The sequence below is a fragment of the Arachis hypogaea genome, chromosome 17, assembly GCF_003086295.3.
Source record: "Arachis hypogaea cultivar Tifrunner chromosome 17, arahy.Tifrunner.gnm2.J5K5, whole genome shotgun sequence".
In the NCBI taxonomy this organism is placed as follows: Eukaryota; Viridiplantae; Streptophyta; class Magnoliopsida; order Fabales; family Fabaceae; genus Arachis; species Arachis hypogaea.
Window position 1 is genome coordinate 46651993 of NC_092052.1, and position 12304 is coordinate 46664296.

At 38.3% G+C, this 12304-nt stretch overlaps 1 protein-coding gene and 1 non-coding gene across 2 annotated transcripts; both read left to right on the forward strand.

Annotated features, from left to right (window-relative positions):
- The first annotated feature begins 664 nt into the window (after positions 1-664).
- On the forward strand, positions 665-1398 carry LOC112765430 (bet1-like SNARE 1-1). Its single transcript, XM_025811330.3, has 4 exons — positions 665-738; positions 910-966; positions 1051-1110; positions 1246-1398. The coding sequence occupies exons 1-4, from the start codon at positions 700-702 to the stop codon at positions 1333-1335; spliced, it is 246 nt and encodes an 81-aa protein (XP_025667115.2). The 5' UTR covers positions 665-699; the 3' UTR covers positions 1336-1398.
- Positions 1399-11566: 10168 nt separating this feature from the next.
- LOC112768684 (small nucleolar RNA R71) lies at positions 11567-11669 on the forward strand. The gene has a single exon (XR_003186084.1). It is a non-coding gene; the product is annotated as a small nucleolar RNA R71 (small nucleolar RNA).
- The last annotated feature ends 635 nt before the right edge of the window (positions 11670-12304 follow it).

The window sequence follows — 12304 nt, forward strand, 5'->3', positions numbered from 1 at the left end:
CTTCAACCCCCGTTCGCTGTCACTGATCGCAGCTGCTTCCTCGAGCTCGGCGTCCGTCGTCTTTGTCTGCTCAGCCGCGCTTCCGCCGCCGTTGGTTGCCGTTAACGTTCGCGTCTTCGTTCAGCCGTCGTCTTCATTCGCATTTTTCGCCGTTCAAGTTTGCTCGGCGTTCACCATTCGCGTTCACTCGCCGTTCATCGTTCGCGTTCGCGTTCGTCTGGAAGCCACATTGCCCTGCTTCAAACTCTGCGACCAACCCGTGCGCTCCATCTAGCTGTCGAACTGCTCTCTTTTGTCGCCGCCGTGAGTTCCCTAAACCCACCACCAGACAATACACTCACACAACACCAATACTCTGCTTGAAACTCAACAACTTCTTATTTCTATTACAATAAGTAACTATTTGATTTGGCAGTGGTTTGGATCTTTTTCATAGACTGAATTCATAAACTGAATTAAAGTATACAATATTATGCTCTCTTCTCTATCACATTGATACTAAGCTTTGAATTCTCTTATTTCGTTTCAAGTTTACCGCACTCAACATGTTTGATGAAATGCTTTAACCATATTTCGGGTTGGTTTTATGAATAATCTTGATACTAGTATCTAGTAAGCTAATTTTATGAAACTATCCTTATTTAGTTATACTGAATTACCACTTATAATGAAATTGATGAACAAGATAACGAGCGAGCAATGGGTGGATTGCAAGATAGAGTCAGTTTGTTGAAAAGAGTAAGTTTAATTTTTCTTGTAAAATAATCTAGACCTAAGTTTGTTCTTCCTGTATATTATACTTGAAGAACGCTGTGAATTATGATCATTTCCTCATTTATTTATTTTCAGCTGTTGGTAACCTTTTCATTATTTTGATATGTTAACGTGTTGTTAATGTGGTTGTAACAGATCTCAAGTGATATACACGAGGAGGTGGATAGTCATAACCGGATGCTGGACCGCATGGTTTGCATATAACTATAAAAAATATTTACCATTTGCACTGCTACTTTTTTGTTCTTCTTTGATAAAATGTTGGTATTTGTTTAGGGGAATGACATGGATTCTTCAAGAGGAGTTCTTTCAGGAACTATGGACAAATTCAAAATGGTATGTGGATTGTGGAATTGTAAAACCATATGGCTTTTGCAGTAGAGTTTTCATCTGGTTCTGATTTTTCTTTGTATTTATTTTCTTCTCTACTTTTTTTCCCCACTCTTTTAATTATGTTGTACCTTCTTTCAGGTCTTTGAGAAAAAATCCAGCCGAAGAACGTTTTCACTTATAGCATCCTTTGTTGTGCTTTTTCTTATAACATACTTTTTTATGTTGTAATTCAGGCCCATGAATTCCTTTCCAATTGGGGTGATCTCAGCCAGACCCAAATTTTTGCTAAGATTGAAATGTTGAGGTGATTTTGATGTCTTTATAGTGTTAACTTTTCTCTTTTAAGATATACTCTTATTGACTATGCTGATTCAATCTTATGTCTGTGTTGAAATTAGGGCCTGACCCATTTTGATGAGATTCTACGAGAAGCTGATGGTATTATCCAATCTCGTGGTAATTTGGGCATTGATCTTCCACCAGAGAAGGTTAGTTTTGCCTTTGAAATTCATTTTGTTGTTTGAATGACTCATGTTGTGGGTGTAAATAGCTATGTTTGTGGTCATGTGGATAATGCATTTGATATTCGAATAAATTAAAACAAATGGATGCTTCCATATGTTTAAAAAAGGTTTAAAATAGTGCATCTAATGTTACAAATTTTCTTTGAACTGAACCACATTTATGATTGTTGCCTCTGCCATGCTTCTTATTGTAAATGTATAATTATATTTGCTTTGTGAATGGAAAGTCAATATTAATTAATTTTGATTTGCTTTTGTAGGTGTTCTTATTTCGAAAATCTGCCCTATACAAGTGTAATATGGCTGGAAAACCTGCTGTACTTACACGTGTTGTGGATAGTATCACTGACAACTTAAGACCCACTCGTGGATATTTGAATAAATTAAAACAAACATACAGGCAGTGATGCAATACTTCTGGGTGCTGAGACCTTACGTGGGTTGTACCCTATTGAGACTATTTCCACTTTTGGCAGAATTTGTTCAGAGGTAATTTCATTTCATATCTCAGTGAAATAGCATGGTTTTGTGATTGTCCCCTAATTTGTGCTAAGTGTAAAAACATGCTTTTAGACCCTTAATTTGATAATTTTAATCTTTCTTTGATTCCACTAGATGCCTTGATGTATTTGTTAGTGATCTCAGATTGAAAAGGGCTAGGAATGGATCAAAGGAGTGAAGAGAAAGCATGCAAAGTAGAGAAATCATGAAAGCCAAAGATTTGGGACGCGCCCATGGACGCGCGCGCGCACCAGACGCATACGCGTGGATCGCGCAATACTCCAGGGACGCGTACGCATGCTGTACGCCTACGCGTCGATGCCTGCACGTGATTCCTTTAATGAAATCGTGCTTGGTGATTTCAGAAGGGCTTCTGACCCAATTTTGAAGCTAATCTTTGGTGGAAAAAGGCTAAAAAGGCCAAGGATTGAAGGGGAAGGCATCAATCATTCAGTCAGACAATCATTTTCAGAGAATTTTAGGTTTTAGATGTAGTTTTTAGAGAGAGGGGCTCTCTCCTCTCTCTAGGTTTTAGGTTCTTAGGTTTAGCTCTTCTCCAATTCAGTATTCTACCTTGCTTCAATCTAGATTTCTTCTACTTTAATTGTTCTAGTACCTTGGTTTATTTATTTCTCTTGTTAAGTTATTTATTTCCCCAATTTGGTTTATGAATCCCCATGTTAGATTCAATTTTCTTATTAATGCAAGTTGAGGTATTTTATGTTTAATGCCCTTTCCTTCATTTGCTTTCATTGATGTGGCAATTGGTTGTTTAGATTTAATATTCTCTTATTAATTTTCTATGCTTTTATTTTGTGCCTACCAAGTGTTTGATGAAATGCTTGGAAGGATGCTAGAGTAGATTTTTATGCTCTTGGCTTGGGATTGTAACTTAGGAACTCTTGAGTCACTAATGTCAAAGTAATTGATGATTGGTAGCCATTGACTCTAGTTCTCACTAATAGAATTAGTGGATAGCTAGGACTTATGGACTTGGATTGATATAGCTCATTTGACTTTTCTTTACTAAGTTAGAGGATGATTTAATGGGATTGATCCTTGCCAATTCTCATGTTGTGGTTAGTGATAAGGATAGAGATCCTTCACCACCAAACCTTGTCAAGACCGTTTTATTATTTGAATTTCTTGCAATTTACTTTCCTTGTTTCTTAATCCAAAACCCCAAAAATATATAACTCATAACCAATTATAAGAACACTTCCCTGCAATTCCTTTGAGAGATGACCCAAGGTTTGAATACTTCGGTTATTACTTTTAGGGGTTTGTTACTTGTGACAACCAAACTTTTGTATGAAAGAATTATTGCAGGTTTAGAAACTATACTTGCAATGAGAGTTTATTGTAAAATTCTAGACCACACAAAAACTCGTTCATCAGTACCTGTTTGAAAATTATTTTTCAAAAGAAAAGAACTAAGTCTTTCATACCAAGCTCTAGGAGCTTGTCTTAAACTATAAAGAACTTTTAAAAATTTAAAAACATGGTTTGGAAAATTTTTATTTTTGAGTCTGGGAGGCTAGACCACATATACTTCTCTATCTATTATTCTATTTAAAAATGCATATTTCACATCCACTTGAAAAAGCTTTAAACCACAATGAGTAGCATATGCAAGGAGAAGTCTGATTGTTTCCATTCGAGCTACTACTGCAAAGGATTCATCAAAGTTTATTCCTTCTTCTTGGTCGTATCCTTGAGCTACTAGTCTTCCCTTATTCCTAGCTATGCTTCCATCTTCCCCTAACTTATTCCTAAATATCCACATAGTTCCCGTCACTTTTTTTCCTTTTGAATCAAGCACAAGTGTCCATACATTATTTTTCTCAAACTACTGCAGTTCCTCTTCCATGGCATCCCAACATGTAAACGGTAAATCACACCGTCCAAAAAGAAAATGTAAATCATGTTACGGTGTATGTTTCAGGCTTTCAGCCAAGCCAGTTTTTTCATAAGCCATTATCACAAACTCTGATCGCTATAGGAAAGAGCAGAGGCACGTGTCCTTAAACAAAAGCACTAAAAAGAATATTTGTATCTAGCATCTGTACCGTAGTATGCCCCATAAATAAATAGGTAGATTTCAATTTTGTTCTTGCCGTCAACTTTTTAATAGTCAACCCTTAGTTAATTTATTTTTTTCAATTTTACCCCCTAAATTACATCATCATCATCATCATCATCTTTTCCTCCCCATCCATTCCTAACCCAATTTCAAATTCAAATATAACCCAACTCAAAGTGCTTCATTCGTATTTTTGGGCTCAATTTTAGTGCCAAATTATTTTTCACCATCCTTCTTCTTGAAGAAGATCTAGTAGTGACACCTTGTGATGGATATCTTATTGTAAGAGCCAGCACTTTTGAAAAATATTATTATGAACAAATTTTAAATCATATATTTATTTACAGTCTTAATTTCAGAAATTACTTTATATATAAATAATTAAAAGCAGTTTCGATTAATTAAAGTTGAAATAAATTAAGACCCTTATCCAATTCTACAATTATTGATTTTTTCTATATTTAAATTATAAAGTTAAGTAATTGTAAAATAATAAGAATTTTATAATTATTGATTTAAATGATTAAGATTTTGGAATTTAATACTTCAGTTTTTATGAATAAAAAAATTAATTGTATTATCTCTAAATCTTGAATTTGAGCATTTAATTGAAAGTAATTTGTGAAATCGATGAGCAAATATTATTTTCTGTATATAATTAGTGTGTATTTAATTTGGGTTTCAAATACTATATTATTCTCATTTCTATTTGAAATTACTAAACTAACCCAACCCTAATTTTCACATAAAACTCTTACCCTTTCTCCCTAACCCTCAACCGCCACACCCCAACTCCATCTCCCTTACTTTTAGCAGCATGGTGTACAGAAATCGTGACGGTTTATTCCTTGGTAACGGCGCTAAAAACTTAATACGCACGTTCATAATCTTAGTTCTTTGTCACAACTTCACACAACTAACCAGCAAATGCACTGGGTCGTCCAAGTAATAAACCTTACGTTAGTAAGGGTCGATCCCACGGAGATTGTCGGCTTGAAGCAAGCTATGGTCATCTTGCAAATCTTAGTCAGGAAGATTCATATGGTAATGGATATTTGATAATTAAAATATAAATAAAACATAAATTAAAGATAGAGATACTTATGTAATTCATTGGTGAGAGTTTCAGATAAGCGTATGAAGATGCTTGTTCCTCCTGAACCTCTGCTTTCCTATTGTCTTCATCCAATCATTCATACTCCTTTCTATGGCAAGCTGTACAATAGGCGTCACTGTTGTCAATGGCTACATCCTGTCCTCTCAGTGAAAATAGTCCAATGTGCTGTCACTGCATGGCTAATCATCTGTCGGTTCTCGATCATACTGGAATAGGATCCATTGATCCTTTTGCGTCTGTCACTACGCCCAGCACTCGCGAGTTTGAAGCTCGTCGCAGCCATCCCTTCCCAGATCCTACTCGGAATACCACAGACAAGGTTTAGACTTTCCGGATCTCAAGAATGGTCGTCCATGGATTCTAACTTATACCACGAAGACTCTGATTAAGGAATCCCAAAGATATTCATTCAATCTAAGGTAGAATGGAAGTGGTTGTCAAGCACGCGTTCATAGGTTGGGAATGATGATGACTGTCACGATCATCACATTTATATTGAAGTGCGAATGAATATCTTAGAATCGGAATAAGCTTGCATTGAATAGAAAAACAATAGTACTTTGTATTTATTCATGAGGAGCAGCAGAGCTCCACACCTTAATCTATGGTGTGTAGAAACTCTACCGTTGAAAATACATAAGAACAAGGTCCAGGCATGGCCGAGTGGCCGGCCCTCATAAAGGTCTAAGATAGCATAAAACTCATCAAAGATGTCTAATACAATAGTAAAAGGTCCTATTTATATCAGACTAGTTACTATGGTTTACAGAAATGAGTAAATGATGCAGAAATTCACTTCTGGGGCCCACTTGGTGTGTGCTTGGGCTGAGCATTGAGCTTTACACGTGTAGAGGCTTCTCTTGAAGTTGAACACCAGTTTGTAACATGTTTCTGGTGTTTAACTCCACTTTGCAACCTGTTTCTGGCGTTTAACTCTAGAATGCAACATGGAACTGGCGTTGAATGCCAGTTTGCATCGTCTAAACTCGGGCAAAGTATGGACTATTATATATGGCTAAAAAGTCCTGGATGTCTACTTTCCAACGCAATTAAGAGTGCGCCATTTGGAGTTCTGTAGCTCCAGAAAATCCACTTTGAGTGCAGGGAGGTCAGAATCTAGCAGCATCTGCAGTCCTTCTTCAACCTCTGAATCTGATTTTTGCTCGAGTCCCTCAATTTCAGCCAGAAAATACCTGAAATCACAGAAAAATACACAAACTCATAGTAAAGTCCAGAAATGCGAATTTGTATTAAAAACTAATAAAAATATACTAAAAACTAACTAAATCATACTAAAAACTATGTAAAAATAATGCCAAAAAGCGTATAAATTATCCGCTCATCACAACACTAAACTTAAATTGTTGCTTGTCCCCAAGCAACTGAAAATCAAATAGGATAAAAAGAAGAGAATATACTATGAATTCCAAAATATTAATGAAACTTAGCTCCAATCAGATGAGCGGGACTAGTAGCTTTTTGCCTCTTGAATAGTTTTGGCATCTCACTTTATCCATTGAAGTTCAGAATGATTGGCATCTATAGGAACTTAGAATTCAGATAGTATTATTGATTCTCCTAGTTCAGTGTGTTGATTCTTGAACACAGCTACTTTATGAGTCTTGGCCGTGGCCCTAAGCACTTTGTTTTCCAGTATTACCACCGGATACATAAATGCCACAGACACATAACTGGGTGAACCTTTTCAGATTGTGACTCAGCTTTGCTAGAGTCCCCAATTAGAGGTGTCCAGGGTTCTTAAGCACATTCTTCTTTTTGCTTTGGACCTCGACTTTAACCGCTCAGTCTCAAGTTTTCACTTGACACCTTCACGCCACAAGCACATGGTTAGGGACAGCTTGGTTTAGCCGCTTAGGCCAGAATTTTATTCCTTTAGGCCCTCCTATCCACTGATGCTCAAAGCCTTAGATCCTTTTTACCCTTGCCTTTTGGTTTTAAGGGCTATTGGCTTTTTCTGCTTGATTTTTCTTTTTCTTTTTCTTTTTTTTTTTGCCATTTTCTTTACTTTCTTTTTTTTTTTTTGCAAGCTTTTGTATTCACTGCTTTTTCTTGCTTCAAGAATCATTTTTTTGATTTTTCAGATTATCAAATAACATGTCTCCTTTTTCATCATTCTTTCAAGTGCCAACATATTGAACATTCATAAACAACAATTTCAAAAGATATATGCACTGTTCAATCATTCATTCAGAAAATAAAAAGTATTGTCACCACATCAAAATAATTAAACTAGTTTTAAGGATGAATTCGAAACCCTATACTTCTTGTTCTTTTGTAACTAAAGCATTTTTCATTTAAGAAAGGTGATGGATTCATAGGACATTCATAGCTTTAAGACATAGACACTTAAACACTAGTGATCATGTAATAAGACACAAACATAAATAAACATAAAGCATAATAAATGAAAAATAGTAAAATAAATAGACAAGGAGATTAAGGAATGAGTCCACCTTAGTGAGGGTGGCGTCTTCCTCTTCTTGAAGCACTAGTGGTGCTTTTGAGCTCCTTTATGTCTTTTCCTTGCCTTTGTTGCTCCTCCCTCATAGCTCTTTGATCTTCTCTAATCTCATGAAGGATGATGGAGTGCTCTTGATGCTCTACCCTTAGTTGTCCCATGTTGGAACTTAATTCTCCTAGGGAGGTGTTGATTTGCTCCCAATAGTTTTGTGGAGGAAGGTGCATCCCTTGAGGCATCTCAGGGATTTTATGGTGGAGAATTTCCTCATGCTCTTGTTGAGGTCCATGATCTCTTATTTGCTCCATCCTTTTCTTAGTGATGGGCTTGTCCTCTTCAATGAGGATGTCTCCCTCTATGTCAATTCCAGCCGAATTGCAGAGGTGGCATATGAGGTGAGGAAAGGCTAACCTTGCCCAAGTGGAGGACTTGTCAGCCACCTTGTAAATTTCTTGAGGTATAATCTCATGAACTTCCACCTCCTCTCCAATCATGATACTATGGATCATGATGGCCCGGTCTATAGTAACTTCAGACCGGTTACTAGTAGGAATGATTGAGCGTTGAATGAACTCTAGCCATCCCCTAGCCATTGGTTTGAGGTCATGCCTTCTTAATTGAACCGGCTTGCCTCTTGAGTCAATTTTCCATTGAGCTCCTTCCTCACATATGTCTATGAGCACTTGGTCCAACCTTTGATCAAAGTTGACCCTTCTTGTGTAGGGGCGTGCGTTCTCTTCCATCATTGGCAAGTTGAACGTCAGCCTTACATTTTCCGGACAGAAGTCTAAGTATTTCCCCTGAACCATGGTGAGCCAATGCTTTGGATTCGGGTTTACACTTTGATCATGGTTCCTAGTGATCCATGTGTTTGTATAGAACTCTTGGACCATTAAGATCCCGACTTGTTGAATGGGGTTGGTGAGAACTTCCCAACCTCTTCTTCGGATCTCATGTCGGATCTCCGGATACTCATTATTTTTGAGCTTGAAAGGAACCTCAGGGATCACTTTCTTCTTAGCCACAACTTCATAGAAGTGGTCTTGATGGACCTTTGAGATGAATCTCTCCATCTCCCATGACTCAGAGGTGGAAGCAATTGCCTTCCCTTTCCTCTTTCTAGAGGTTTCTCTGGCCTTAGGTGCCATAAATGGTTATGGAAAAATAAAAAGCTATGCTTTTACCACACCAAACTTAAAATATTTTCTCATCCGCGAGCAAAAGAAGAAAGAAAGAAGGAGAAGAAGAAAAAGAATGGAGGAGATGGAGGGAGAAGGTGTATTCGGCCAAGGGTAAGAAGAGAGGGTTGTGTTGTGTGAAAGTAAAGAAGGAAAGAGGGGTTTATATAGGGGTGGGATAGGATTTAGGGTTCGGCCATTAGGGTTGGGGTTGGGAGGGAAAAGAGTTTGAATTTTGGAGGTAGGTGGGGTTTATGGGGAAGAGAGGATGGATGTGAGTGGTGAAGAGGTGATGGGAAAGAGTGATTGAGCTGATTGGTGAAGGGTATTTGGGGAAGAGAGTTATGAAAATGTGTGAAGAGGAGAGAAGAAGATGTGGGGATCCTGTGGGGTCTACAAATCCTGAGGGGATCCTGTGGGGTCCACAGATCAAGTGGGGTCAAAACTTAACATCCCTGCTCCAATTAGGCGTGTAAAACACCCTTGCTGTGCAATCCTGGCGTTTAACGCCAGATTGCTGCCTGTTTCTGGCGTTAAACACCCAAATGTAGCCTGTTTCTGGCGTTTAACGCCAGGCAGATGCTTGTTTCTGGCGTTAAACGCCAACTTGGTTCCTGTTTCTGGCATTAAATGCCAGACAGATGCTTGTTTCTGGCATTTAAATGCCAGAGTGCTCTCCTCCAGGGTGTACTATTTTCAATGCTATTTTTCATTCTGTTTTTGATTTTTCAGTAGTTTTTGTGACTTCACATGATCCTCAACCTAATAAAACACGAAATAACAAAAGGAAAATAAAATAGATATAATTAAATAACATTGGGTTGCCTCCTAATAAGCGCTTCTTTAACGTCAATAGCTTGACAGTGAGCTCTCATGGAGCCTCACAGATGTTCAGAGCATTGTTGGGACCTCCCAACACCAAACTTAGAGTTTGACTGTGGGGGTTCAACACCAAACTTAGAGTTTGGTTGTGGCCTCCCAACACCAAAATTAGGGTTTGATTGTGGGGGCTTTGGTTGACTCTGCAGTGAGAGAAGCTTTTCATGCTTCCTCTCCATGGTTACAGAAGGAGATCCTTGAGTCTTAAACACAAGGTTGTCCTCATTCAGTTGAAGGACCAATTCTCCTCTGTCCACATCAATCACAACTCTTGCTGTGGCTAGGAAGGGTCTTCCAAGGATGATGGATTCATCCTCTTCCTTCCCAGTGTCTAGGATTATGAAATCAGTAGGGATGTAAAGGCCTTCAACCTTTACTAACTCGTCCTCTACTTGTCTATAAGCCTATTTTCTGGAGTTCTCTGCCATCTCTAATGAGATTCTGGCAGCTTGCACCTCAAGGATCCCAAGTTTCTTCATTACAAAGAGTGGCATTAAGTTTATTCCTGACCCTAAGTCACACAGAGCTTTCTCAAAGGTCATGGTGCCTATGTCACAGGGAATTAGGAATTTACCAGGATCCTGTTTCTTTTGAGGTAATTTCTGCCTATCTAATGTATTCAGTTCATTGGTGAGCAAGGGAGGTTCATCTTCCCAAGTCTCATTACCAAATAATTTGGCATTCAGCTTCATGATTGCACCAAGATACTTAGCAACTTGCTCTTCAGTGACGTCTTCATTCTCTTCAGAAGAAGAATACTCATCAGAGCTCATGAAGGGCAGAAGGAGGTTCAATGGAATCTCTATGGTCTCTAGATGAGCCTCAGATTCCTTTGGTTCCTCAAAAGAAAACTCCTTATTGGTCACTGAACGTCCCAGGAGGTCTTCCTCACCAGGATTCACGTCCTCTCCCTCCCTTATAGGTTCGGCCATGATGGTTAAATCAATGGCCTTGCACTCTCTCTTTGGATTCTCTTCTGTATTGCTTGGGAGAGTACTAGGAGGGGTTTCAGTGACTCTTTTACTCAGCTGGCCCACTTGTGCCTCCAAATTTCTAATGGAGGACCTTGTTTCATTCATGAAACTCACAGTGGCCTTAGATAGATCAGAGACTATATTTGCTAAGCTAGATGGGTTCTGCTCAGAATTCTCTGTCTGTTGCTGAGTGGATGATGGAAAAGGTTTACTATTGCTAAACCTGTTTCTTCCACCATTATTAAAGCCTTGCTGAGGCTTTTATTGATCCTTCCATGAGAAATTTGGATGATTTCTCCATGAGGGATTATAGGTGTTTCCATAGGGTTCACCCATGTAATTCACCTCTGCTATTGCAGGGTTCTCAGGATCATAAGCTTCTTCTTCAGAAGATGCCTCTATAGTACTGTTAGATGATTCCTTCAATCCATTCAGACTCTGAGAAATCATATTGACATGCTGAGTCAATATTTTGTTCTGAGCCAATATGACATTCAGAGTATCAATTTCAAGAACTCCCTTCCTCATAGGCGTCCCATTATTCATAGGATTCTTTTCAGAAGTGTACATGAACTGGTTATTTGCAACCATGTCAATGAGTTCTTGAGCTTCTGCAGGCGTTTTCTTTAGGTGAATGGATCTACCTGCAGAATGGTCCAATGACATCTTAGATAATTCAGACAGACCATCATAGAATATATCCAGGATGGTCCATTCTGAAAGCATGTCAAAAGACACTTTTTGGTCAGTTCCTTGTATCTCTCCCAAGCTTCATAGAGGGATTCACCTTCTTTCTGTTTGAAGGTTTGAACATCCACTCTAAGCTTACTAAGCTTTTGAGGAGGAAAGAACTTGGCTAAGAAAGCCGTGACCAGCTTATCCCAAGAGTTCAGGCTATCTTTAGGTTGAGATTCCAACCATATTCTAGCTCTGTCTAGCAAATGGGAAAAGCATGAACCTGTAGACCTCGGAGTCAACCTTATTGGTCTTAACAGTATCACAGATCTGCAAGAATTTAGTTAAGAACTGAAAAGGATCTTCTAATGGAAGTCCATGAAACTTGCAATTCTGTTGCATCAGAGAAACTAATTGAGGCTTTAGCTCAAAATTGTTTGCTCCAATGGTAGGGATTGAGATGCTTCTTCCATGTAAGTTAGAATTTGGTGCAGTAAAGTCACCAAGCATCTTCCTTGCATTGTTATTATTTTCGGCCATCTCTACTTCTTTTTTTGAAAATTTCAGTAAAGTCCTCTTCAGAATGTTGTGTTTTAGCTTCTCTTAGCTTCCTCTTCAGAGTCCTTTCAAGTTTCGGATCAGCTTCAACAAGAATGTTCTTATCCTTGCTCCTGCTCATATGAAAAAGAAGGGAACAGAAAATAATAGGGATCCTCTTTGCCACAGTAGAGAGGTTCCTTTATGTGAGTAGAAGAGAAGAAAAAGAATTCGAACACAGGAAGAGGGA

Coding starts and splice junctions, on each gene's coding strand:
- LOC112765430 (XM_025811330.3), top strand. CDS start 700: ATGGGTGGATTGCAAGATAGAGTCAGTTTGTTGAAAAGA. Junction 739..909: donor GAGTCAGTTTGTTGAAAAGA/GTAAGTTTAATT, acceptor TGGTTGTAACAG/ATCTCAAGTGATATACACGA. Junction 967..1,050: donor ACCGGATGCTGGACCGCATG/GTTTGCATATAA, acceptor GTATTTGTTTAG/GGGAATGACATGGATTCTTC.